Genomic DNA, 24,136 nt, shown 5'->3' on the forward strand with positions numbered 1-24,136 from the left:
AGGCAGAGCCGGGCGGATTCGGGGTTTGGGCGGCTTCGCGGCCTGCGGAGGCCTCGGCGCCGCGGCACAACGAGCCGCCGTGGCGCGGCCGACCACGCTCGGGCCCCGACCTCCGACCGGGCCCGCGGGCCGGCTCGCCTGCCCGCCCGCCCCGCTGTCCGCGCAAGCCCAGCTCGGCGCGGGGACGGAAGTGGGGAGGCCCCGCCGCGTGTGTCGGCCGCCCGGGCAGGCCGCGGCGCCTCGTCTTAGCGTCGCCGGGGAAACTGAGGCTGGGCGGGGAGGGACGCGCCCAAGGTCACTCGGAGGGCCGGGCGGGGCGCGGGGTGCGGGCCTGTGTCGGACTTCGGGGAGACCGGGCGAGGGTTTGGTCCCCACCGAGACCGCCGCCTTTGTGTGCTCGCGCAGCCGTTCCGCCATCGCGGGCCTGCGAGTCGGCGCGGGCGGCCGGGCGGAGTCTCCTCCGGGTTAGGACGGGGCTGGGGCGCCCGCCGGGGGCAGAGCTCAGCAGGTCCTCGGCTTCCGGGCGTTGGCCGGGCGCGTGGCCGCCGAGGCCTGCGGCCGAGACCCCCCGCGGGCGCCTGGAGACAGGTGCCTGAAGCACAGGACTCACTGCACGCCGCTTTCCACCCTTTGACCCGTCGAGGGACAAGGGGAGAGTTCAGAGCCTTGGTAGCGGTTTTTGTGAGGTTTTGGCTTTTGTGTAACTCCAGTTCCTCCTCATCGACGGTCACGGCCATACCTTCCTTGTGCTTCTGCGCCACGTTCTCGGAGCCAGACCTGGGGTCTCAGCTCTGCGGTCCTGCACTCGCTGAGGCTGCCTGAGTGGCCGGGGAGACTGAGGTGGTCTCCCCAAGGTCACAGCCTCGGTTCCCTGACTGCGGAGCTAGCCCTTTGAATTCAGTGACCAGGAGTTTGCTAACGAGAGGCAGAAACGTTGAAAGGAATCGTTTTGCATTGTCTTTCTGGTGGTTTGTTTTTTGATGGATGGGGGGACATATTGGGTAGTTTTGTGTATGAGTTTGAGGTGAAATGGGAATATTCAAGTAGAAAGATGTGTAGCTGGCTTCTGTATTGCGTGAACTTGAGTTTCCAACTTTGACTCACATCTTGCTGTAATCCAGTATTTATAAACCTTTTTACAACGACGACTCCGCCCCCCGCACACCCGAGCTTTTTCACACGTTGTTTTCCTGATTGCCCACTCCAGGAAATTTTAATGCTGCTTTCACACTGTATGTCCTTTTTATGTGGTATATGCATGTTTATGCTTTGTACATAAAAAGAGGAGGCTTTTTTTTTTTTTTGAGGGGACTTTTTTTTTCCTCCTTTGAGAACGCGTACGTTAATTTTTTAAGTCATCACATTTTGAGGTCTTCTGCATGCCAAGCTTTCTGCTTGCACAAAAATAGGCATGGTACAGGCCCGGGAGCCAGAGTGGAGAGAGTGAGAGATATTCCCTGAGGTTGAAATATAAGTGGCAGAAAGGTGGGACTGGAGAGGTAAGCTGGAACTAGATCACAGAAGGTCTCCGGTGTGCCTCCGCAATAAGGAGTTCAGAATTCATCTTAAGGCCAGGTGGGAAATCACTAAATTGAGTTCTAAGCAGGGAAGTTAACAGGGTTAGGTTTGCGTTTTAGAAAAATCACTGTGCTATGAGAAGGATGGTTAGAAAGGTGGACAAAACTAGTGGCTTCAGGACCAGTTAGGAAGAGAGAAAAGGATAGCCTGGACCAGGGTAGTGACTAGTCACTGAACTTGGTAATGGCGATTGCCAGTCATGGCAGTTCTTCACTGGCTCTTTACTTAAAAGCTCTTAGCCAAGTCTATGTCCGGTAGTTTATACCCCTGCCAATTTTTGGAAACGTTTTGGGGTGCTACTCAATGAAAATATGTGCACAAGGTAATTGGTTTGTATGCTGTATAGAAATGGCTTTGTATGTTCTTGTGTATCTGTTTATCAGTGTCTCATTTTGGAATGATTTACGTACATCTCTCACCGTCCCCAAATTAGGAATTTTTGAGGGATAAGGTGGCTCCTGTAGAATATTACAGGGTTGGCTCTGTTATTGAGATATAATTCACATATGTGCTCTTCTAACTTATCTTTCTAAATAGCTTGTTTCCCAGCAGGACTTTGGGAATTTTAGAGCGAGGCATTTCGAGGTTTCCTCTCTGAGGGGGAAGGCCCAGAGCACAGATACTGACTTACTCTGAGGTCACAGTTCAAGTGTGAGAAAGACATGTGAGGTTAAGATGAAGGGTGCTACTATAGGGTTATGGAATCTCCTTTGGAAGCATTTTTATATTTCCCCCGGCATAAATAAGAATTGGCAGGTTTATTGAATACCACATCATGCAGAGTAGGAAAGGCCTGGAAACATTTCAAAATGAGTATTATCAGTAGCCTGCTGGTGCAAAAGAGAAATTGTGACCATCAGGCCTTCCTGTACTCTTTTGAAACCACATGGTTTCCTGGTGTATCCAGTAGGGTACATTAACTGCAGAATGTACCTCCAGATAGCTGAGTAAATTAGCTTGCTATATATATTTAGATTTACTTGACATACACAAATTTAAAATGAAAGAATGTCTGCTAAATGGCATTATTATCTGCTAATGCCTTTTTGTTTTGGAATCATAATTTCTGGTTTTAGGAATGCGACTCCGTTGTCTGTAAGGGTTACTCTAGGTTTGTGATATCACGTCTACTGTTTAGTAGTCTCTACCACTTACAAATCCACCCTGCCAGGTAGTTGTGGTTAGTTCCATTTTATGTGTCCTGAAGCGCAGGAAGGGCACAGTCACTTGCCCAAGGTCACACAGTTAGTAAGAAGAGACCTAGCATCTGGACCTCAGATTCCATTGTCTTTGTTCCTTTTGCTGGACTTTGTTATGTCATTCACATTTTTCTGTGGTGGGAAAGCACAGGGCTGGTGTTTCTAGTAGCTTTAAATAGTGAAAATAAAATTTAAAAGTGGGGGATATTGTCTTTATTTTTATGTTTGTTTTTTCAAGTAACGTTTACCCAGGAAGGGTCTGATTATAAATATTCTCAAGAAGCTGAATTTTCGGTGACTGCGTTGTATTCCTGAAGACTCTAGTTATTTTTCGTGAGTCCCCCCAACCCCCAACCAAAGGAGGTGGTCTTAGGACCTGGACATTTGTCTGTCTGCTGCACCTCACCTCTTATTTCAGCCAAACTGTTGCTAAATTCTCCTGCTTGCTATAGCAGACCGGTATAAAATTTGCTTTCTTTCTAAGCACCTTCTTGATATTTTTCAGTTCTTAACTAATATTTAAGAACTTTTTGCTCTGGCCTCTTTTTCCAAGTTGAAAATGCTTCAGGTAGAGATGTTCTGTCCTGTTCTCCCATGATGATCATCTGTTTTTAAGTCTTCCTTTATTTCCTGATGGTGGCTACATTTTTACTTGCAATGTCAGGCTCCATTTTTCTCATCTCTGAAAGTCATCCTTTTCCGCCCCCCTCTCAAAAACACTTTATGCTATCTTTTCTAAGTATCTGCCATCTCTTTTCAAGCATCTAATGAGCTTGATAATTTAATTTCAATGGAAAAAATCATTATTTTTCACCATGTTTGTGCCAAGTGGTGTGCAAAGAAGAGGGCATGCACTGATCAGTATTTGACATAGAGTTATGCTTAGCGTACTTGTACAGTAGAAGAAATTTAGGGTCAGGAGTGAGAGAAATGTAAGTAACATTTCTTTGAGGAAGGCCTTGAACAATGAGGAGTTCCCCAAAGTGGAATGGGGGTAGGGGAACCTTTGCAGGCAAGGCAACAGCATGTATCAAATTATGGGGCTGTGATAGGAAAGAACATGGAGTGGATACTGACATCCAGGGTACCTGAAGTAAGGTACAGTCAGTTCTGCTTTAAACACTTGTTTGGAAGCATGGATTTGTTCCAACGGGATTGATACTTTAGGAAACAAGTTGAATATAACGGGAATATTGAGTTTAGTGTGCATAATTTCATCTGTGGGTAATAGGTAAACAGAAAATTGAACTCAGCTGAACCAAGCCACATAGACCATATACACTTCAGACATCCACCAGCTATCTCAGTTGACTGTGTGTGTCGTGAGCCACACCCTGTGCACGTCTCTTGTTACAACACTCACCCTATTTCCCAATAACTCATGAGCTGCAGACCTGGTTAAGTGCCATAGTTGTTGTAGTATATATGCATTTCTTAACCATTTAATTTGTCAAACTGTGCTGCCATTTTTGTTAGGTTTTTGTTAGCTTCTTACCGTGTGTGTGTGTAAGTTTACCGTCTTAAGTTTTTGGGTGTTACACCCCTAATTCCACTTTTTCCCATAAACCCTGTGGACTTTTTGTGTCGTATGGTGATTTTTAGGAAAACATATGTCTGTAACTACAAATGAGGCCAGACCGGTGAGTTGTTGGCTATACACGTGAACGCAATGGGTTCGATCATTTTGGAACATTTGCAATATTCTTGGGCCTCTTGGAGTCTGGCAGATTTTTTTGAGCTACCATGTGAAGCTTTTAACTTTCTCTGGCCCACTTAATGTTCTTCCTACTGTTTTCCTGCTTTTTCTCTTAGAACATTCCCAACGTTCCCTTTATAATAGGTGCTTGCTGTCCTGGGAGCCAAGGACCATTGACTTAATATCTTACTTCCTAGGAAGAGAGTTGAAGAGGATCTGGATTCCACTGCCAAGATTAATGTCTTTAGAGAATTGGGTTTGGCTAGCCATTTGGTGACTGCATGCATCCATTCATTAGCCAGCGCGCTTGTGCAACTGCCTCAATGGAAGGCTGTGCCTTCTGCTACGGAGCCCTGGGGGCAGTGCTATTTGAGACCAGGTCCCCTCTTATGCAGATGAGGGAATTCCCTCTGTGGGGCGCTGCTGGGCTGCCCTTTGCTGTAGGTATACAGCATTTATAAGCTTCTGCCTCCCCGCTGCCACCGCCACTGCAGTCTGCATGTCTGCTCTGTTTAGTGGCTCTTGGTTTACTCCACACACATACACCCCAGCCCCCCCCACCCCAGGGTCATGATTCAGTAGAAGCAGCTAAGATTCCTAGCTTTGTGCTTGGGTGCCATCCACACAGGCCCAGCATGCCTGCCTCATGTGAGTTTTAGAGTTGGAGGTTGTTAATGGCCTCGGCACCTGAGGTCAATTTGTCCCCTCGGCCTCTGGTATCTTTTCAACCTCTGGTGGAAATCTTAGGTTTCCTTCATTATATTACCCTTGCTCCTGGCCCCCAGCAATTGCCTTGTTTGTATCACCGGCTCCCTTCAGAGCCCAGACCACTGTGACTGAAAGAAAATTAGAAGTTAGGGGTCAGAGAGGTGGAGAGGCCACTCCGCTTTGCTTCTGTGCTATGCCAGAGAAACCCTTCTGCAAAGGAGTAGTTATAGGACCAAGTAGGCAGCTTCTGAACTGCCAAAATTAGTTGGTTGAATTTGGTGTCTATTAATATCCCTCCCAGTTGTGAAAATCCTCCAAATCAATCACTGATACAACCTCATCAGACGTGGCTGTGAGAGAAGTAAGGTGCCCTTCCCGCCTGCACCCCTCCACCCCCTGCCCCGCCCCAGGCTCCAGGGGTTTCATTGACAAAAGGGTCAACCTAGTATTTGGGGGGAATTTGTCATAATCCTGCATGTGAAGCTGTGGAGAAGTTCCTAAGAACAGTGTCACTGAGTAGAGAATGAGCCAAGGTCCTCTTTGGCTGTGTTAAGAGTCGTAGGTGTGTCCTGCAGATCCCAGGACATGGAGGAGACTGAGGGTCCCAATACAGGTGAGCTCCTTACAGGTGTTTCTGGGGCTGTACCCACTGCAGAGTGTTTCTGAATGCTCGGCTAAATCCTATTTAAACTATCTAGGAAAAAAGCATTAGGTGAAGTTTATTTTTTAATTTTTTTGTTGTGGTAAAATATACATAACGTAAAATAGACGATTTATAAGCACTTTTAGGTGTTCAGTGGCATTAAGTAAATTCACATTGTTGTGCAACCATCACCATCTATCTCCAGAACTTTTTTCACCTTCCCAGACAGAAACTCTGTATTCATTAAAGGATAACTCCCTGTTCGCCCTTCCCCTAGTCCCTGGCAATCACCATTCTACTTCTGTCTCTGAATTTGATGTCTTGGGACTTCACATAAGAGGAATTATGCAATATTTGCCCTTTTGTGTCTTATTTCACTGAGCATAATGTTTTCAGGGTTCATCCATGTTGCAGCAGGTATCAGAATTTTCTTTTTAAGGCTGAATAATATTCTTTTTACTGTGGATTTTTTTTTTTTTTCATTTTCAAAAAGCTGAGGTTCATTCTTAATTCTGGAGCCTTGTACCTCAAGGCCTGAATCACAAACAAAAGTAGAACATCGCTATGCCCAAAGAGCTGTTCTTTTTCTCTAGTAGAAGCAAAAGGCAATCCTTGACGGGTCCTTTGTTTGGAGAAAAGGAAAGAACTTCCCTGAGTGACAAATCACTGAGCAGGTGTGACGTCTCCTTGGCTGTGGTGCCCCTTTCAGGCTTCTGAGACTGACTGCTTCATCAGGGTCATAAGATTAATGTGTGAAAGACCCAGTTACTGTCTCTCAGCTTAGTCAGCTGCTTTCTGTTTTTGCCAGATCTAGTCTAGTCCCTGCAAAAACCTCAGGGGAGATCGGTGGTCGAGGCTGCTGAGCCTCCTTTAGGAATAAATAACTGGGAGAGGGTTGCCCCACTGCCTCTGTGCTGGCTCGTCAGCTTCCTCTAAGCCTAAGCAGGAGTGATTAGCCACATCGTGCCAAGTCTTTTCTGGAAATGAATTAAGCCTTGCTGAGAGCCGGAAACATTTGTTCCACTTCTTCCTGGGGCTGAAAGTTTGCTTTGCTCTCATCTAGTAGCACTCACACTTGTAAGAAGAGCTATGGTTTCTGGCTTTTCTGATGTAATCCATATTTATTACTTGATTTATTGATTGTCTTTCCACTTAGAGTATATGCTCCAGGAGTGTCTCTCTTTTTTTAAAAAAAATAAATAAATAAATTTATTTGTTTGTTTATTTATTTATATTTGGCTGTGTTGGGTCTTTGTTGCTGCGCATGGGCTTTCTCTAGTTGCAGTGAGTGGGGGCTACTCTTCGTTGTGGTGTGCGGGCTTCTCATTGCAGTGGCTTCTCTTGTGGAGCGCGGGCTCTAGGCGCACGGGCCTCAGTAGTTGTGGCACGTGAGCTCAGTAGTTGTGGCACACAGGCTTAGTTGCTCCGCGGCATGTGAGATCTTCCTGGACCAGGGCTTGAACCTGTGTCCCCTGCAGTGGCAGGCCAATTCTTAACCACTGCGCCACCAGGGAAGCCCCAGGAGTGCCTCTTGTTCACCATTATATTTCTAGCCCCTGAAGCAGTGTCTGACCAGAGTAGGCACCCGTACATAGTTGCTGAATTACTCAGCTGATAGGGTGTCTCCAGGGTGCTGGGAACCTACTGGGCCCTTTGATTCATCATCACGGCTGCAAGGTAAGGGATATTTTTCTGACATTGAAGATGGTAAAACTGAGGCATGGAGATCAAGTATTTGTGCAGGGCTGTGGAGCTCATTTGGCCAGTCTCATCATTGCTGTCTATACCATGCACCCTCTTTTGTATAACAAGCAAGAGGTTCATATTTTTCTTAAGTACTAAGGTCTGGATGTTGATTTGACAGTGGCATCAAAGTTCATTTAAGAAGCTTTGAAGGGAATTCCCTGGCGGTCCAGTTGTTAGGACTCCGCACTTTCACTGCCTAGGGCTGGGGTTCGACCCCTGGTTGGAGAACTAAGATCCCACAAGCCGTGAGGTGCAGCCAAAATAATAAAAAGGAGAGACGTGACCTAGACTGTTGGTATTAGCCAGTGCCTAATCAGTTGCTGATAAATTGGCATCACCCTGGTGAGATTCTGTAGGATTTAGGCTTTCCTCTGCCTTTGCCGTGCCGACGTGAAGGGGTTGCCCTGGCCAGTTCAGCCAGACTCACTCTGCTTGTGTCTCAGAACGGCCACTTACGAGTTTACAGTGAGATCGGCTTTATAGTTGCCACACAGAATGAGTGAGTGACCCAGTGTGTCTGAGTATCCTCTCCTGGAAGGAAAACGCGCAAGGAGCCACCTTAGAATCCAGATTGCCTGGGGCTTGTGGAAGCAGTGCCGGGGAGTTTGGTCTCAGATTTTCAGTGAGTGGTTGTGTCAGCCTCGGCTGCCCTGGCTTGTGTGAGGGCTCTGTGTGCCTGCCGTGGGGCTGGGCTGGGCGGAGCTGCTCATCCAGACATCCCCCTGGGACTCGCTGCATAGTTGCTGCTTCCTTCTGTTTCTCGTGCACCCCTCCCCCTCCCCTTTTCTGCTGACTCTTCCTTTCTTGGCTTGTGGGAAAACTGTGGTGGGAGATACGGTGACAGAATCCGGCTCTAGTCGAACACTGCTAAACAGTCTGTTTCTAACCATCCTGTGTGTAGACGTACACATGTAATCACATCCACATAGGCGTCACATACATGTATATGATTACGGGTGTCACACTCCTAACTAAAGTTGGGGGGTATCACCTTTAGTGTCCATGATAGCTTCCTGGGAAAAAAATCAACCTCTGACAGTAACATCACAATCGAGTAGACCATTAAATCTGTAAGAACACTGAAGGTACTAACCTCACCAACCCCGCTCCCATCTAGTAGGTGGCCTCACGTCTTTCCACTACCTCCAAGCCACACAGCTTTCTTCTTGCTTGGGTTCCTGTAAGTCTCCACGCAGGTCTGCATTCTGACTTGTCCAGTCTCCCATTGGTCCTCAGCGCACAGGTGCCGCAGTCTCTCCAAATGCATCTCTATCTGAAACCCTTGATGGCCCTGCCCCCGGGGTGTGCGTTAGGAGGCCTGTGGTGTTGCGTCACGCCACCGTGTGGTCCTCAGTTCTCACTGCTGACACAGTACTTGTCTAGGGCAGGTATTCCTCTCCCCTTCGATGCCCTGCCCACCCGATTTGTTTGTTAAATAACTCCGGTCACTTTCCGGCCTCATCTTCAGTGTCACTTCCTCCAGGCAGCCCAGCTTGGCCCTCAGTAACAGTTTGGGCCTCCACTTGCTTGGTCGACAGTGTCCAGCTCCCTGTGGCCGGCTCACTGGCCTCATTCTAGTCCCCTGCCTGTTTATTGCTGCTTTCTCCTTGAAATGCCAGCTTTTGTCTAACTGATATTTCCAAGTTCTCCAAGCTTTGTTTCTGGCTTTTTATTCTCTTTACAGGCTTCTTTTTTTTCTACCTAACTCCCCAGATTTTAACACAGATTCTAAAACCTCTACCTCTACCCTAGTTCTCTCTCCTCTGAGTTTTTCAGCTACCTTTGGACCTTTCTACTTGGATACCCCCCATGCAGCATTTCTAAAACTAAAGCTCTCTACCCTTGACACCTGTTTCTTTTTATCCCTTCTCTAGCTCGGTTTCATGGCATTACTGCCGTGGAATAACCAGTTAGACACCTTGGCGTGGGTTGGTCTTCCCTCAGCCTCCTGTCAGAGCTTTCGGGATTCCTGGCATCTGGCCTTCTTGACCATTCCCAGTGCCAAGCTCTACCCCAGGTCTTTTCTTAGTGGTAGGGACAACATTTACCACTCCTCTCTCACCTCCAGGCCATTTATTCCTTCAGTAAACATGAGCATCTGCTTTGGGCAAGAGATGAGCTAGGTACAAAGTGTCCTCTGTGGCACTTCCATCAAGTGAGGGCATGCTGGGACTTCCCTGGTGGCACAGTGGTTAAGAATCCACCTGCCAATGCAGGGCACACGGGTTCGATCCTTGCTCCCAGAAGATCCCACATGCTGCGGAGCAACTAAGCCCGTGCACCACAACTACTGAGCCTGCGCCCTAGAGCCCTCAAGCCACAACTACTGAAGCCTGCGCGCCTAGAGCCCGTGCTCCGCAACAAGAGAAGCCACCACAGTGAGAAGCCATGCACCACAACAAAGAGTAGCCCCCACTTGCTGCAACTAGAGAAAGCCTGAGTGCGGCAACGGAGACCCAATGCAGCCAAAAATAAATTTTAAAAAAAGTGAGATCTTGCTGAATGACTGCAGTTTGCTTTGGAAACCAAGGGGTGGCGGGGCCATTTGCTAAGATGGAGTGCTGGCATGTTAGAAGGAGTTTCTTTCTGGACACACTAAATTTGAGAAATCTGGAAAACATCTGTGTTCCATATTGTTTCTGGAATTAATACATCTGATTTTGGCTCAAATTTGTTTAAGGCTGGGGGCCTTCTGGCATCAGACTGCCCTGGTTTAAATCTAGCCTCTGGTGTTTACTCAGTGTGGACTTCGGGCAAGTTACATAACCCGTGGTCATCCTTAGCTCCTTTGTGTGTGAAATGGTGATCATAATAGTACCTGCCTCCTTGTTGGGTGAGAGGAGGATTACAGGAGATGGTGCTTGGAAAGTGCTTAGTGTCTTGAACGTAGAAGTGGCCTCTGAGTTTTAGCTATTGTTAGTTTTATTGTTCTAATGACCTCTATTAACCTGCATGATCCAGAACCCTTTGCAGTTGGTGAGCGCCTCCTTTCCCATGACCCCCTCTCTGTTCACACACTACACTTCCATGTCCCCAAACTGGTCTGCTGGGAATGCCCGCCCCGCCCGCCCCCCCCCCCCCCCCCGCATCTTCCCACCTCCATTCTCTGGTGAAATCCAGCCCCTTGGCAGATTTCCCTAAGGCCAGCCTTCCAACTTTTTATGTCATCTGACCACTGACCTTTATTATCCCCTAAAGAAAAACACAGATATGGAACAAATTGCTAGTTGGCATTGGGCATGGGAGGGCGTGGCAGAACCTGGAGAATGAGGAAGCTCTGGGAAGCAGCCGCTGGGGCTCAGGAGGCTGGTTTCAGAGAGCAGGGAGGGTGTGCAAGCTGAGGAATGGGGGCCCCTCCAGACGGTTGCAGGACATGTCTTTAATGACCATATTTGAAAACCTAAAAATTAAACAAGTAGGAGGCAAAAGGCTTATGGAGCAACCAAGGTATGTGCATTAAATTATTTCCCTTTGCTCAGCGGACTGATCTCTCCCTCCTCTGTCAGTGACATTTTGCATCATGGGTGTATACTCGAACATAAGATACTTCTTGTGGTTAGCAACAGGAAGTACGGCGGATCTGGGACTATGTGTGATCTGGTCTTTTGAGTCCTAAGAGACTGTTGAGGTGTTCAGGACACCTGGCTTGAACACCTTCTGTTCAAGACAGGTGTCCTGTCCTCATCTCAGGTGGTGTTGCTTTGGGAAGCCTTTGTGCCATTCTCCAGTGAGAGCACCTGTGGGCCAGCCTGAGGGCTGTCAGGAGATGTGCTGTAGGCCAGCCGCGAGTCTCCCTGGAGAGAGTGACACGGTGAAGAGATACTCTCTCTAAACCACTGAGTGGATAATGGGGGATGGGGGACATGCACGGATGCAGACCACCATGTGCTGGAGAAAGAGGCTCAGCTGGCTGGGCAGTCCTTTTATCTTTATTTTCTTAATCTTTTTTTGAATTTTATTTAATCTATTTTTTTATATAGCAGATTCTTATTAGTTATCCATTTTATACATATTAGTGTATATATGTCAATCCTAATCTCGCAATTCATGACACCACCACCACCCCCGCTGCCACTTTTCCCCTTTGGTGTCGATACATTTTTTCTCTACTTCTGTGTCTCAATTTCTGCCCTGCAAACCGGATCTGTACCACTTTTCTAGGTTCCACATATATGCATTAATATGCGGTATTTGTTTTTCTTTTTCTGACTTACTTCACTCTGTATGACAGTCTCTGGATTCATCCATGTCTCTACAAATGACCCAATTTCATTCCTTTTTATGGCTGAGCAATATTCTATCGTATATATGTACCACATCTTCTTTATCCATTTGTCTGTCAGTGGGCATTTAGGTTGCTTCCATGACCTGGATATTGTAAATAGTGCTGCAGTGAACATTGGGGTGTATGTGTCTTTTTGAATTATGGTTTTCTCTGGGTACATGCCCAGTAGTGGGATTGCTGGGCCATATGGTAATTCTATTTTTAGTTTTTTAAGGAACCTCCATACTGTTCTCCATAGTGGCTGTATCAATTTACATTCCCACCAACAGTGCAAGAGGGTTCCCTTTTCTCCACACCCTCTGCAGCATTTGTTTGTGGATTTTCTGATGATGCCCATTCTAACTGGTGTGAGGTGATACCTGGTGATAACTGGTATGAGGTGTAGTTTTGATTTGCATTTCTCTAATAATTAGTGATGTTGAGTAGCTTTTCATGTGCTTCTTGGCCATCTGTACGTCCTCTTTGGAGAAATGTCTATTTAGGTCTTCTGCCCATGTTTGGATTAGGTTGTTTGTTTTTTTGATATTGAGCTGCATGAGCTGTTTATATATTTTGGAGATTAATCCTTTGTCGGTTGATTAATTTGCAAATATTTTCTCCCATTCTGAGGCTGTCTTTTCATCTTGTTTGTGGTTTCCTTTGCTTTGCAAAAGGTTTTAAGTTTCATTAGGTCCCATTTGTTTATTTTTGTTTTTATTTCCATTACTCGAGGAGGTGGATCAAAAAACATCTTGCTGTGATTTATGTCAAAGAGTGTTCTTCCTATGTTTTCCTCTAAGAGTTTTATAGTGTCTGGCCTTCCGTTTAGGTCTTTAATCCATTTTGAGTTTTTTTTTATGTGTATGGTGTTAGGGAGTGTTCTAATTTCATTCTTTTACATGTAGCTGTCCAGTTTTGCTAGCACCACTTATTGAAGAGGTTGCCTTTTCTCCATTGTATATTCTTGCCTCCTTTATCAAAGATAAGGTGACCATATGTGTGTGGGTTTATCTCTGGGCTTTCTCTCCTGCTCCATTGATCTATATTTGTTTTTGTGCCAGTACCATCCTGTCTTGATTACTGTAGCTTTGTAGTATAGTCTGAAGTTAGGGAGTCTGATTCCTCCAGCTCCGTTTTTTTCCCCTCAAGACTGCTTTGGCTATTCGGGGTCTTTTGTGTCTCCATACAAATTTTAAGATTTTTTGTTCTAGTTCTGTAAAAAATGCCATTGGTAATTTGTTAGGGATGGCATTGAACCTGTAGATTGCTTTGGGTGGTATAGGCATTTTCACAATATTGATTCTTCCAGTCCAAGAACATGGTATATCTCTCCATCTGTTTGTATCATCTTTGATTTCTTTCATCATTGTCTTATAGTTTTCTGCATACAGGTCTTTTGTCTCCCTAGGTAGGTTTATTCCTAGGTATTTTATTCTTTTTGTTGCAGTGGTAAATGGGAGTGTTTCCTTAATTTCTCTTTCAGATTTTTCATCATTAGTGTATAAGAATGCAGGAGATTTCTGTGCATTAATTTTGTATCCTGCAGCTTTACCAAATTCATTGATTAGCTCTAGTAGTTTTCTGGTGGCATCTTTAGGATTCTTTATGTATAGTATCATGTCATCTGCCAACAGTGACAGTTTTACTTTTTCTTTTCCAATTTGTATTCCTTTTATTTCTTTTTCTTCTCTGATTGCTGTGGCTTGGACTTCCAAAACTATGTTGAATAATAGTGGCGAGAGTGGACATCCTTCTCTTGTTCCTGATCTTAGAGGAAATGCTTTCAGTTTTTCACCATTGAGAATGATGTTTGCTGTGGGTTTGTCATATATGGCCTTTATTATGTTGAGGTAGGTTCCCTCTGTGCCCACTTTCTGGAGAGTTTTTATCATAAATGGGTGTTGAATTTTGTCAAAAGCTTTTTCTGCATCTATTGAGATGATCATATGGTTTTTGCCCTTCAATTTGTTAATATGGTGTATCCCATTGATTGATTTGCGTATATTGAAGGATCCTTGCATCCTTGGGATAAATCCCACTTGATCATGGTGTCTGATCCTTTTAATGTGTTGTTGGATTCTGTTTGCTAGTATTTTGTTGAGGATTTTTGCATCTATATTCATCAGTGATATTGGTCTGTAATTTTCTTTTTTTGCAGCATCTTTGTCTGGTTTTGGTATCAGGGTGATGGTGGCATCATAGAATGAGTTTGGGAGTGTTCCTTCCTCTGCAATTTTTTGGAAGAGTTTGAGAAGGATGGGTGTTAGCTCTTCTCTAAATGTTTGATAGAATTCACCTGTGAAGCCATCTGGTCCTGGACTTCTGTTTGTTGGAAGATTTTTAATCTCAATTTCATTAGTTGTGATTAGTCTGTTCATATTTTCTAATTCTTCCTGGTTCAGTCTTGGACGGTTATACCTTTCTAAGAATTTGTCCATTTCTTCCAGGTTGTCCATTTTATTGACATAGAGTTGCTTGTAGTAGTCTCTTAGGATGCTTTGTATTTCTGTGGTGTCTGTTGTAAATTCTCCTTTTTCATTTCTAACTTTATTGATTTGAATCCTCTCCCTCTTTTTCTTGATAAGTCTGGCTAATGGTTTATCAGTTTTGTTTATCTTCTCAAAGAACCAGCTTTTAGTTTTATTGATCTTTGCTATTTTTTTCTTTGTTTCTATTTCATTTATTTCTGCTCTGATCTTTATGATTTTTTTCCTTCTGCTAACTTTGGGTTTTGTTTGTTCTTCTTTCTCTAGTTGCTTTAGGTGTAAGGTTAGATTGTTTACTTGAGATTTTTCTTGTTTCTTGAGGTAGGCTTGTATAGCTATAAACTTCCCTCTTAGAACTGCTTTTGCTGCATCCAATAGGTTTTGGATCGTTGTGTTTTCATTGTCATTTGTCTCTAGGTATTTTTTGATTTCCTCTTTGATTTCTTCAGTGATCTCTTGGTTATTTAGTAACATACTGTTTAGCCTTCATGTGTTTGTGTTTTTTATGTTTTTTTCCCTGTAATTGATTTCTAGTCTCACGGTGTGGTCAGAAAAGATGCTTGATATGATTTCAATTTTCTTAAATTTTACTGAGACTTGATTTGTGACCCAAGACGTGATCTATCCTGGAGAATGTTCCGTGCACACTTGAGAAGAAAGTGTAATCTGCTATTTTCAGATGGGATGTCCTATAAATATCAATTAAATCTATCTGGTCTGTTGTGTCATTTAAAGCTTGTGTTTCCTTATTAATTTTCTGTTTGTATGATCTGTCTATTGGTGTAAGTGAGGTGTTAAAAGTCGCCCACTATTATTGTGTTACTGTTGATTTCCTCTTTTATAACTGTTAGCAGTTGCCTTATGTATTGAGGTGCTCCTATGTTGGGTGCATATATATTTATAATTGTTATATCTTCTTCTTGGATTGATCCCTTCATCATTATGTTGTGTCTTCCCTTGTTTCTTGTAACATTCTTTATTTAAAGTCTGTTTTATCTGATATGAGTATTGGTACTCCAGCTTTGCTGTGATTTCCATTTGCATGGAGTATCTTTTTCCATCCCCTCACTTTCAGTCTGTCTGTGTCCCTAGGTCTGAAGTGGGTCTCTTGTAGACAGCATATATATGTTTGCTTAATTGCTTAATTGTTTGCTTTTGTAGGTCCTTTTCTTCTCTTGTGTTTCCCAGTTAGAGAAGTTCCTTTAGCATTTGTTGTAGAGCTGGTTTGGTGGTACTGAATTCTCTTAGCTTTTGCTTGTCTGTAAAGCTTTTGATTTCTCCATCGAATCTGAATGAGATCCTTGCCTGGTAGAGTAATCTTGGTTGTAGATTCTTCCCTTTTATCACTTTAAATATGTCATGCCCCTCCCTTCCGGCTTGTAGAGTTTCGCTGAGAAATCAGCTCTTAACCTTATGGGAGTTCCCTTGTATGTTATTTGTTGTTTTTCCCTATTGCTTTATTTTTGTCAATTTGATTACATGTTTTTCCTTGGGTTTATCCTGCCTGGGACTCTCTGAGCTTCCTGGACTTGGGTGGCTATTTCTTTTCCCATGTTAGGGAAGTTTTCAACTATAATCTCTTCACATATTTTCTCGGGTCCTTTCTCTCTCTCTTCTCCTTCTGGGACCCCTATAATGCGAATGTTGTTGTGTTTAATGTTGTCCCAGAGGTCTCTTAGGCTGTTTTCATTTCTTTTCATTCTTTTTTCTTTATTCTGTTACACAGCAGTGAATTCCACCATTCTGTTTTCCAGGTCACTTATCCGTTCTTCTGCCTCAGTTATTCTGCGATTGATTCCTTGTAGTGTATTTTTCATTTCAGTTATTGTATTGTTCATCTCTTGTTTGTTTGTTCTTTAATTCTTATAGGTCTTTGTTAAACATTTCTTGCATCTTCTCGATCTTTGCCTCCATGCTTTTTCTGAGATCCTGGATCATCTTCACTATCATTATTCTGAATTCTTTTTCTGGAACGTTGCATATCTCCACTTCATCTAGTTGTTTTTCTGGGGTTTTATCTTGTTCCTTCATCTGGTACATAGCCCTCTGCCTTTTCATCTTGTCTATCTTTCTGTGAATGTGGTTTTTGTTCCACAGGCTGCAGGATTGTAGTTTTTCTTGCTTCTGCTGTCTGCCCTCTGGTGGATGAGGCTATCTGGGCAGTCCCTTTAATGTGTTTTCTCCTGGCAAACCTCCTCTGGCCTCTCCTTGTCCTCCTGGTTTCTTTTGCACCTGGCTCATTTGCCCCAGTTACCACAGCTGAGCTGCCTGCCAGCAGCCACCCCCGGATAGGAGCTGGTGGCTGGATTTATTCATCGCTGTATTCCGGGGTAGGAGCCATACTGGTAAGTGAACGAGGTGGGGAGATGTGCAGTCGTGGGTTCTTTTTTAAAGCTGGATTGGGTGCAGTGTTGCACAGCACTTAAGGGCTTGAGCAAAGGGGTGGAGCTGTTCAGTGGGCAGTACATTTGGAGAGCCTGCAAGGCTGGTGCTGGCAGAACAAGTCAGTGATACCCACCCACAGTCCTTGAGCCTTTAAAACGTGCACACTGGTCCAGGTGCTCTTTGCATTAACTCCTGTAATCCTCACACACCCATTGAGGGGGGTGCTGTCTTGTTCTGTAGATAAGGAAGTAAGGCACAGAGAAGTTCAGTGTTTCGCCAGAGGTCACAAGTAGGGGTTTTGGAGGCCTGACCCCTGTCCAAGCTGTCTGGCTCTGGAGATGTGCTCTAACTGTAAGGCCAGCTTGCTTCCACAGGCCATGCTTAGGAGTTAGGACGTGATGGGGAACCAGGGAAAGGCTGTGGGGGTCGGCTGTATGTTTTAGAGCGATGCGTTGGCAGTAAGGTAGAAGGGTACCAGGAGATGGGCAGTCATTTGGAGGAGGTAGCGGCACGGGAGATGAGAAGAAAGGTGGGTTTGAGAGCGGTCCTGCATTAATTTCGCTCAGATACGACTAGTTCTCCCCAGCTCCGAGGCCATTGTCCTAGGCCATTGGTTCTCGTGCGGTAGCCTCTGGAGCAGAACCGTCAGAATTGCCTAGGAAGTTGTTAGGAGTGCAGAGTTTTGAGCCCCATCCCAGACCTGCTGAATCAGAATCTAGTTTAACAAGCCCTCCAGGTGAGCCTGACGTACAGGCCACTATCGCTCAGGACCGGGTGACCACAGAGCCTTCTCCTTGCTTTGACTCTCCTCTGGTCCCTCAGCCTTGCCCTGAGCTCAGGCCCTCCCCCACTAGAAGCCCTTCTACACGGATTACACCCTGACTCCTGGCTCCACGTTTTTGCTTCTCATTTGTTGCTTTATCTACTGCGTCCCTGAACACTGATTTATCGTGGTTAGTTGCCACCTTTCAGTGGGCCCTGAGTGAATCCAAGGGCCTCTCATTCTCCAATAGCCTCCGCATCTGCTGCCTTCTCTGCTCTTCCTGGAACCTGCTTGGCTTCCCAATCCACAGTTTCTTGGTTTTTCTCTACTTGTGTTGCCAGTGACAGAAGTCTCAGCTGGGCACACAGGGTGGATCAGGGTTGGTGGCTCTCATCTACTCCCCTGAACTATCAGCTCCTCCAGAGAGCAACAGTTCCCAGTCGTTGGGAAGAGGCAGAGGCTCTGTGCTCTGTGCTGGCCTAGGAAGCTCTGTTCCTTCTTGGTTGCTAGGTGTTGGTGAGGTCACGTGTAAGCAGTTCTGATTCTCTTGTCTTTTCTCAGAAGCTAGTACAGGACCGTGCAGGAGTTTTTTTTGTTTTTGTTTTTTTTTGTGGGGTGGAGGGGTTTCCATTTGTTTATTGATCTCCTCCTCATTACTCCAGAGAGGATTCAAGATGGGAGGGGGCTTCAGCATCACCCACCCTCCCAGTTGGCAGGGATCCTCAGAGCATGTGCAGTAAGGCACGGTCACTGTATTCTGGGAAGCTATGAACTGAAGGCTGTGAGCTCTGGGTCCCCAGCCTCGCAGTCAAAGTAATGGTGCAGTAGCTGCGTTCGTAAGCCTGAGTGAGGCAAGCCGCATCCGCACAGATTGTGCAACAGGGTTCAGGATCTCTCCTTTCATAACTGAGAGACCAGGGGTGTGTTCCCTCTGCCTGCTCCCCCAGTGGGTCACAGAACATCACCATTCTGGCTGCCTGGGTTTAACCAGAGCAAATCATGCAATGACCAGCAGCTGGCTGGGGCCCTGCCATTTGCACTGTCTCCTAGCACAGCTTGGGGGGGGGGTGGGCACAAGCTTGGACAAAAGCCAGAGCCCATCTTTGAACTGGGCCTCACAGGGGCGAGTCCAGACAGGCAGGGAGGGGGCCATGGGCTGAGGAGAATCTGCGGGGGTTTCAACGGCCAGAAAGGAGGGCAAGAGGTGGCATAATGTTTCCAACTGCAGGCTTTAGGGTCAGGTAGTCCTGTATTCTACAGGAATGCTTACTTCTTAAGAAGAATATGGATTAAGGACATAAATTGCATAAAGTGTTCAGCAAAGCACGCAGCTGACAGAAAGGACCAGTAAATGATTGAACTGAGCTTTGCTGTCGATGATGCAGGGGGCAGCATTTATCAACTTGATATCTTTGTTTTTCAGGGCTTGAAGATACTGGAAATCTATTTGGCTCCAAATTCCTATGCTAGCCAGAGGATGAATAACGAGCAGGCATGAGAGGTTGAGGCATTCAGCTTCCCTGCAGATCTTGGTATAGATCACGTCCTTCTCTATAGGTTGGAACCACAGAGCACAATGAGTACGGTGAGTTTTGTAAATTCATGAATTTTATTTTTTCAGGTTAAACAATTACTTCATTCCTTGTGTACCTTAATGAGAGTACCATAAAGGTGCTTCTAAGTAACCCTAGTTCTTAAAGGAGCGTGTACAGGACCTTCTGCTAGTTACACCCACCTGCTTGTCTTTGGTCAGAGTCCAGTGTTTTGGGTGGTGCCCTAAAGACAGAAGGCTGAGGATGGTTGAGGGTTTTGAAGTTTTATACCTCCAGAGCAGCTGTCAGTGTCCCGGAAATAATAGGGCTCTGGTTTATTTAATTATTTACAGCCCAATTTTCCGTTTTTCCTTCTGTTTCTTTTCCCTGTGTAGTTCTTGGTCCGATGTGAGCATCGGTAGCCGTAGTAACCCTTGGTGAGTTTTCTTACGGTCAGTGACCAAAGTTGGTAAGTCACTGTAACTCCTGTTGAGAGCTTTTATCAGACTGCAGGGGCAGGCAGCTCGGTTTGGTGTAACCCAGATGTCACCTGGAGCCCCTTGAGTCCGGAGAGTGCCTGAAGGTCCCCCTCCCCACTTTACTCCCTATTAACACGGCTGCTCATATGATCTAAACTCAAAACAGCTGTTTTCTGAGATAGTGCGTTCACATCAGGTGGACCAGATGTGAAACTCATACTCTCTTTCCAGGTTCCAGAAGTGCTGTGAATGGTGTTGGGCGGGGGGTGCAGGATAAGGCTGAAAAAACGGTTCCCAGGGTGACAGAAACCATGGTAGAAATCCTGTAGACTCTGTTCACCGACCCCCACCCCCTCCCCTTGGCCCATCCCTTCCGACCACTCCTGGCCCCCACTGTGTTCCAGACCCATTGTTGACATTCTTACACAAAAGGGCCTTTGTTTCCCTGGACCTGCCTTTTTAAAGGGCAGATGACCTCCCATCTTGGTCCCATATCTGCAGGTTGCCACCACAGCTCACCTGCAGGGAAGCCTCCTAAGCCTGGACACCTCGCCTCTGAAGCCCACACTCTGCCCAGGAGGACGTGAACAGACAGAGCAGTGTAGCCTCTTCTAAGGGTGTGTGAAGAACTTGGTTAAAGTTTCCTCAGAGTGGTGTGAATAACTTGTGTGTTGGTGATCAGATGGTCGGTTTTAACTGGAAGCTGTGAGGGCTCTGCTGTTAAAAAGCAGGAGAGCGTGACAAGAGTCGCAGGAAGGCAGAGGGGGCAAAGTCTTTTCCCGTGTTCTAGGGTTTCTTGAGCCTGGCCCTGTGCTAACAGCCACCTCCTGCCTGCCCTCAGGGAGTACAGGTGGAAGAGGAGGTGGAGTAGCAGTTCTGGAGGCTTCTTGCGGGGAGAGGGAGGAGGAGGAGGTCATGAGATGGTCAGCCGGAGAGGATGAGGAATGTCCTCATAATGGAGCTGACAACTGAGTAGCTTCCTGAAAGCTGTGTAAGAATTGGCTGAGTGAAAAAGGGAAGGGATGGGTGGTCCAGGCTGGGAAGGATGCCAGGTTAAGGGCAGGGAGAGGCTGAAAGAGCAGCCAGGAAAGGACTGCTGTTGGGGGGGGGTGGGGGTGAGAGTTGGCAGGACACGTTACTGCAGTGACCACGACGGGGTTTTTAGGGTTCAGCACCTGGACTTTGGCCAGGACCTATGACTGCTTCTTACCTCTCTCAGTGGAAAAGCTGCACAGGTAGGGGCATGAAGGGTTCTGTTTAGCAGTGTCTGCTAAGACGGATTTGGTCCTTTTCAGAGGATGGAAGATACAAGGGCAACTTCAAAGAGAGTGGGGTAAAAGTTAAGGAGCCCTAAGTAATCTGGTAGCTGCTGGGGCAACTTATGTCAACACCAGGTAGTGGCTCGGGCCTGGGTGCCAGCTCCCCGGAGGGACAGAGTGGCTCCTCACTGGACCGTTGGGAACAGCTGCTGTCGCTGGCCTCTGGGCCTTCCTGGGGATGCTTCCCTGTTCCTCAGATCCTTGGGAGCTGCTAAACCCAGCTACATTTCCGAAACTTCTCACGCTGCCATTTGATAGACAGAACACAAATGGAATCAGGCTTCTCTGTGTTGCCAGAGAGCTGGGCTGGGTGATGGATGTCCCGAGTCTTGTGCACATCTCACGGACACTTGCCTGTCCTCCAGCGTTTCCAGGGATAGGATGCCTGGTAAGGCGTATGAGGAACTAGGGTAGTAATGTTGTCTTCCGCCAGCACTCAGTACTGTGCATACAGTATGTCGCCTCACCCTTAGGAGAGCTCTGCGCGTCTGGTACTGGTGAGGAAGTTCAGACTTAGTAGTGAAGTAACTGCCCCACGTCGCCCAGTGTGAAGCAGAGCAGGCCCGGTGCCAGTGGGGAGCAGGACAGGCCAGGGGAGAGAAGCACCGAAGCACAGGGAGCCAGGCTCGGCTGGGGCCGTACAGGGTGGGAGTGATGAGGCTGCGGGTCAGCTGGCAGGTTCTGTCTCTTGAGGCAGATGGCAGGGGGCGGGTTCTCAACTCGTCGTTCAGGGCCAGCCAGGCCCCAGCCAGGCCCCAGCCAGGCCCCAGCCAGGCCGGAAATGCTGCAGCGGATTGGTGAACCAGCTCGAGGATGTGGAAGAAAGGCTGGTTCAGGGAGTCTGGGCTGCAGATAGGCTGATTAACAGCTTGGACCTTCCAGAAGGCATGTCTCTCGGGCAGCCCCTGGGAACAGCCTTTTAAAAACTTTGGTTCTTGGAGTACCTACTGTACAGCACAGGGAACTCTACTCAACACTCTGCAATGATCTTTATGGAAAAGAGTCTAAGAAAAGTAGATATATGTATGTGTGTAACTAATTCACTTTGCTGTATAGCAGAAACTGCACAACATTGTAAATCAACTCTAATAAAAAAGTTTTTTAAAAAGTTCTCATCACAAGAAAAAAAAAATAAAACTTTGGTTCTTGGAGCCATGGCGGGTGATTATTAGGGTGTAAACTACAACTTGATAGTATCCTAAAAGGTTAGAGGCCAGAAACCTTTCCCAAAGAAAGACCCACTTTTCCAGTGAATAGAAACTTAGGAAACTGAAGGGCTTTGGGCTGAAAAACAGAAAGGGCTCAGTGAGGCCAAATACAAATCCAAGGAAAATAGGTCTGTAACTTTTGGTTAAAAGAAGGGGTTTCTGGCCAAATCCCAACCTGGACCAGAGGCTTCCATAGAGTTATGTGTCATGTACTTTTGACAGACCAATAGTCTTTATAACAAAAGTTTTACTTTATAGAATTTGTATCCACTATATGTTCTGGATGATTTCTCTCTATAAACATTCGGTGTTCTAGAATCTCAAGTTTTGAAAGGACCCTGACCGCAGGTCTGCTCACTGGCCTCCTATTCTTCTTAATGAGTTGATCTTTTTATTCTTCTGGCTGAAATCTTACTGGTCAGGAGCTTATGTAACTGTTTCTTTTTCCCCCGATACCCTCAGAGAAAGCGTCGTGGAGGAACAGTAAATTCTAGACAAGCCCAGAAGCGAACTCGAGAAGCGTCCTCCCCCCCTGAGATGGCCTTGGAGGCAGAACCCATAGAACTTGTGGAGAGCGGTAAGATTGCCAGTGACACTGGGCATGAGTGAGCACATATGCCCAACATGCCACCTACCAGCCACGGGTCTTGTGCAAGTTACACAACCTGTAACTCAGCCTTAGTTTCCTCATCTGAAAAGGGGGATAATGTTGTGCATATATATGCAGTAACTGCTGCATAGAGTTGTCATAGCACTGAAATGAGTCAATGACACAGAACACTTAGAACAGTGCTTGGCACATAACACTATACGAGGTTTAGCTTATATCAGCGTATTTATAAGACCTACAGTCTCAGACTCGCCTACCGTTCGCAACTTAAAAAAGCTAAAGTGAGCAAGAGCTGCCCCCTTGGTTACCCTGAGACCTCCACAGGTGTAGAAACGGCCACTCAGCTGGGCTAACCATCCAGCCTTTCGGGGATGTGCAGCATGGAAGTGGAGACTGCCGTGGGTCCACCTTTTCTCTTTGAAACTGTGCCTCAACTTAGTTGGCCTCGGGAAGTACTCAACTTTCTTCCTCTCTCCTTCATTAAGACAAAAAATTGCCCCAGCAGGCAGACTTGTTGACAGAGCTGCGTGTGTTGGAAGGAGTTTGGTGCAGGCAGAGGCCAGATTGGCTTTTTCCCCTTCTTCCTGCCTCCTCAGGGGAGTGGCACATGGCCTGAATCAAGTCCCTCAGCTCTGCATGTAGTAAGATTGTTTTTATAATTATGATGCCTGAAAACTGACATTTGAAGAGAAGCAAGCAACTTGTCTATAGATTTCATGGGCCCTTCAGGGCCGTGAAGTTCTCCGTATTGTCTCTGTGGTCTCTGAGCTTCACTTCTAACATAAATTCACAGCCCTGGGCCATCCTCCCGTCCACCCCAAAGCTGATGCCCTGCTGTCTGAATTCTGCCACCCTTCAGGAGAGGCTGGTGCAGGAGGCTCCTCATTTGGGACCCTGAACCCACAAGTGGAATCTCCAACCTGGCCAAGATCCACTGCTTTCCACTGCAGCACTTCTCGTCCTCAGGCAGTCTTACACCCGTGTGCAGGGCTGTATGCACAAGCTGCCTGTTGGAATACCGTTTTTATTTGTAGGAGCCAAAAATTGTGTCCATCAGAAAGAGCGCGGTTCTGTAAATTATGGTATATCCATATACGGACTGTTCTTTAAAAAGAATGAAGTCATTTTGTATAAATTACGTTGGACATCTTTGATGTATTGTGGTTTTTATTCCTGTGAAACTTTTTAATACATGAGAACAAGTTTGAATATGTTTAATGTATTACAAGTCACTTTCCCTGAGTATTAAACAAACATTATTTCTAAAAGTTCTTCCCTCCTACTTTTTAATGGTAATAGTAATAGAAACAAACATGGTTGTAAGTCTTGTTTCAGTTGATATAAATGGAAGTTGTACTCTGCCCTTCCTTTCTGCCTGCTGGATGTAAGCGCTGGTGACCGTTTGGCACGTGCCTTTCCCCCCTTGTCCTGTGCTCAAGTAGACAGTGCGCTGTCCTCTAGGGCTCAAAGGCAAGTTGCAGAACAGGCTCGACCCATTTGGGTGGGTTGGGGTTCTAGGG

The 24,136-nt window shown here is 46.2% G+C and overlaps 1 protein-coding gene across 1 annotated transcript in view; it reads left to right on the forward strand.

Moving 5' to 3' along the window:
- The first annotated feature begins 5,739 nt into the window (after positions 1 to 5,739).
- The window catches only part of RNF4 (ring finger protein 4), a 35,880-nt gene continuing 17,483 nt past the window's right edge, over positions 5,740 to 24,136 (forward strand). The window contains exons 1-3 of the mRNA XM_061191056.1: positions 5,740 to 5,794; positions 18,892 to 19,053; positions 22,469 to 22,583. Of these exons, the coding sequence (XP_061047039.1) occupies positions 19,045 to 19,053; positions 22,469 to 22,583 (124 nt within the window). The 5' untranslated portion in view covers positions 5,740 to 5,794; positions 18,892 to 19,044. The remainder of the gene's footprint in view (positions 5,795 to 18,891; positions 19,054 to 22,468; positions 22,584 to 24,136) is intronic.

Source organism: Eubalaena glacialis, chromosome 5 (genome assembly GCF_028564815.1).
Source record: "Eubalaena glacialis isolate mEubGla1 chromosome 5, mEubGla1.1.hap2.+ XY, whole genome shotgun sequence".
Classification (NCBI taxonomy): domain Eukaryota; kingdom Metazoa; phylum Chordata; class Mammalia; order Artiodactyla; family Balaenidae; genus Eubalaena; species Eubalaena glacialis.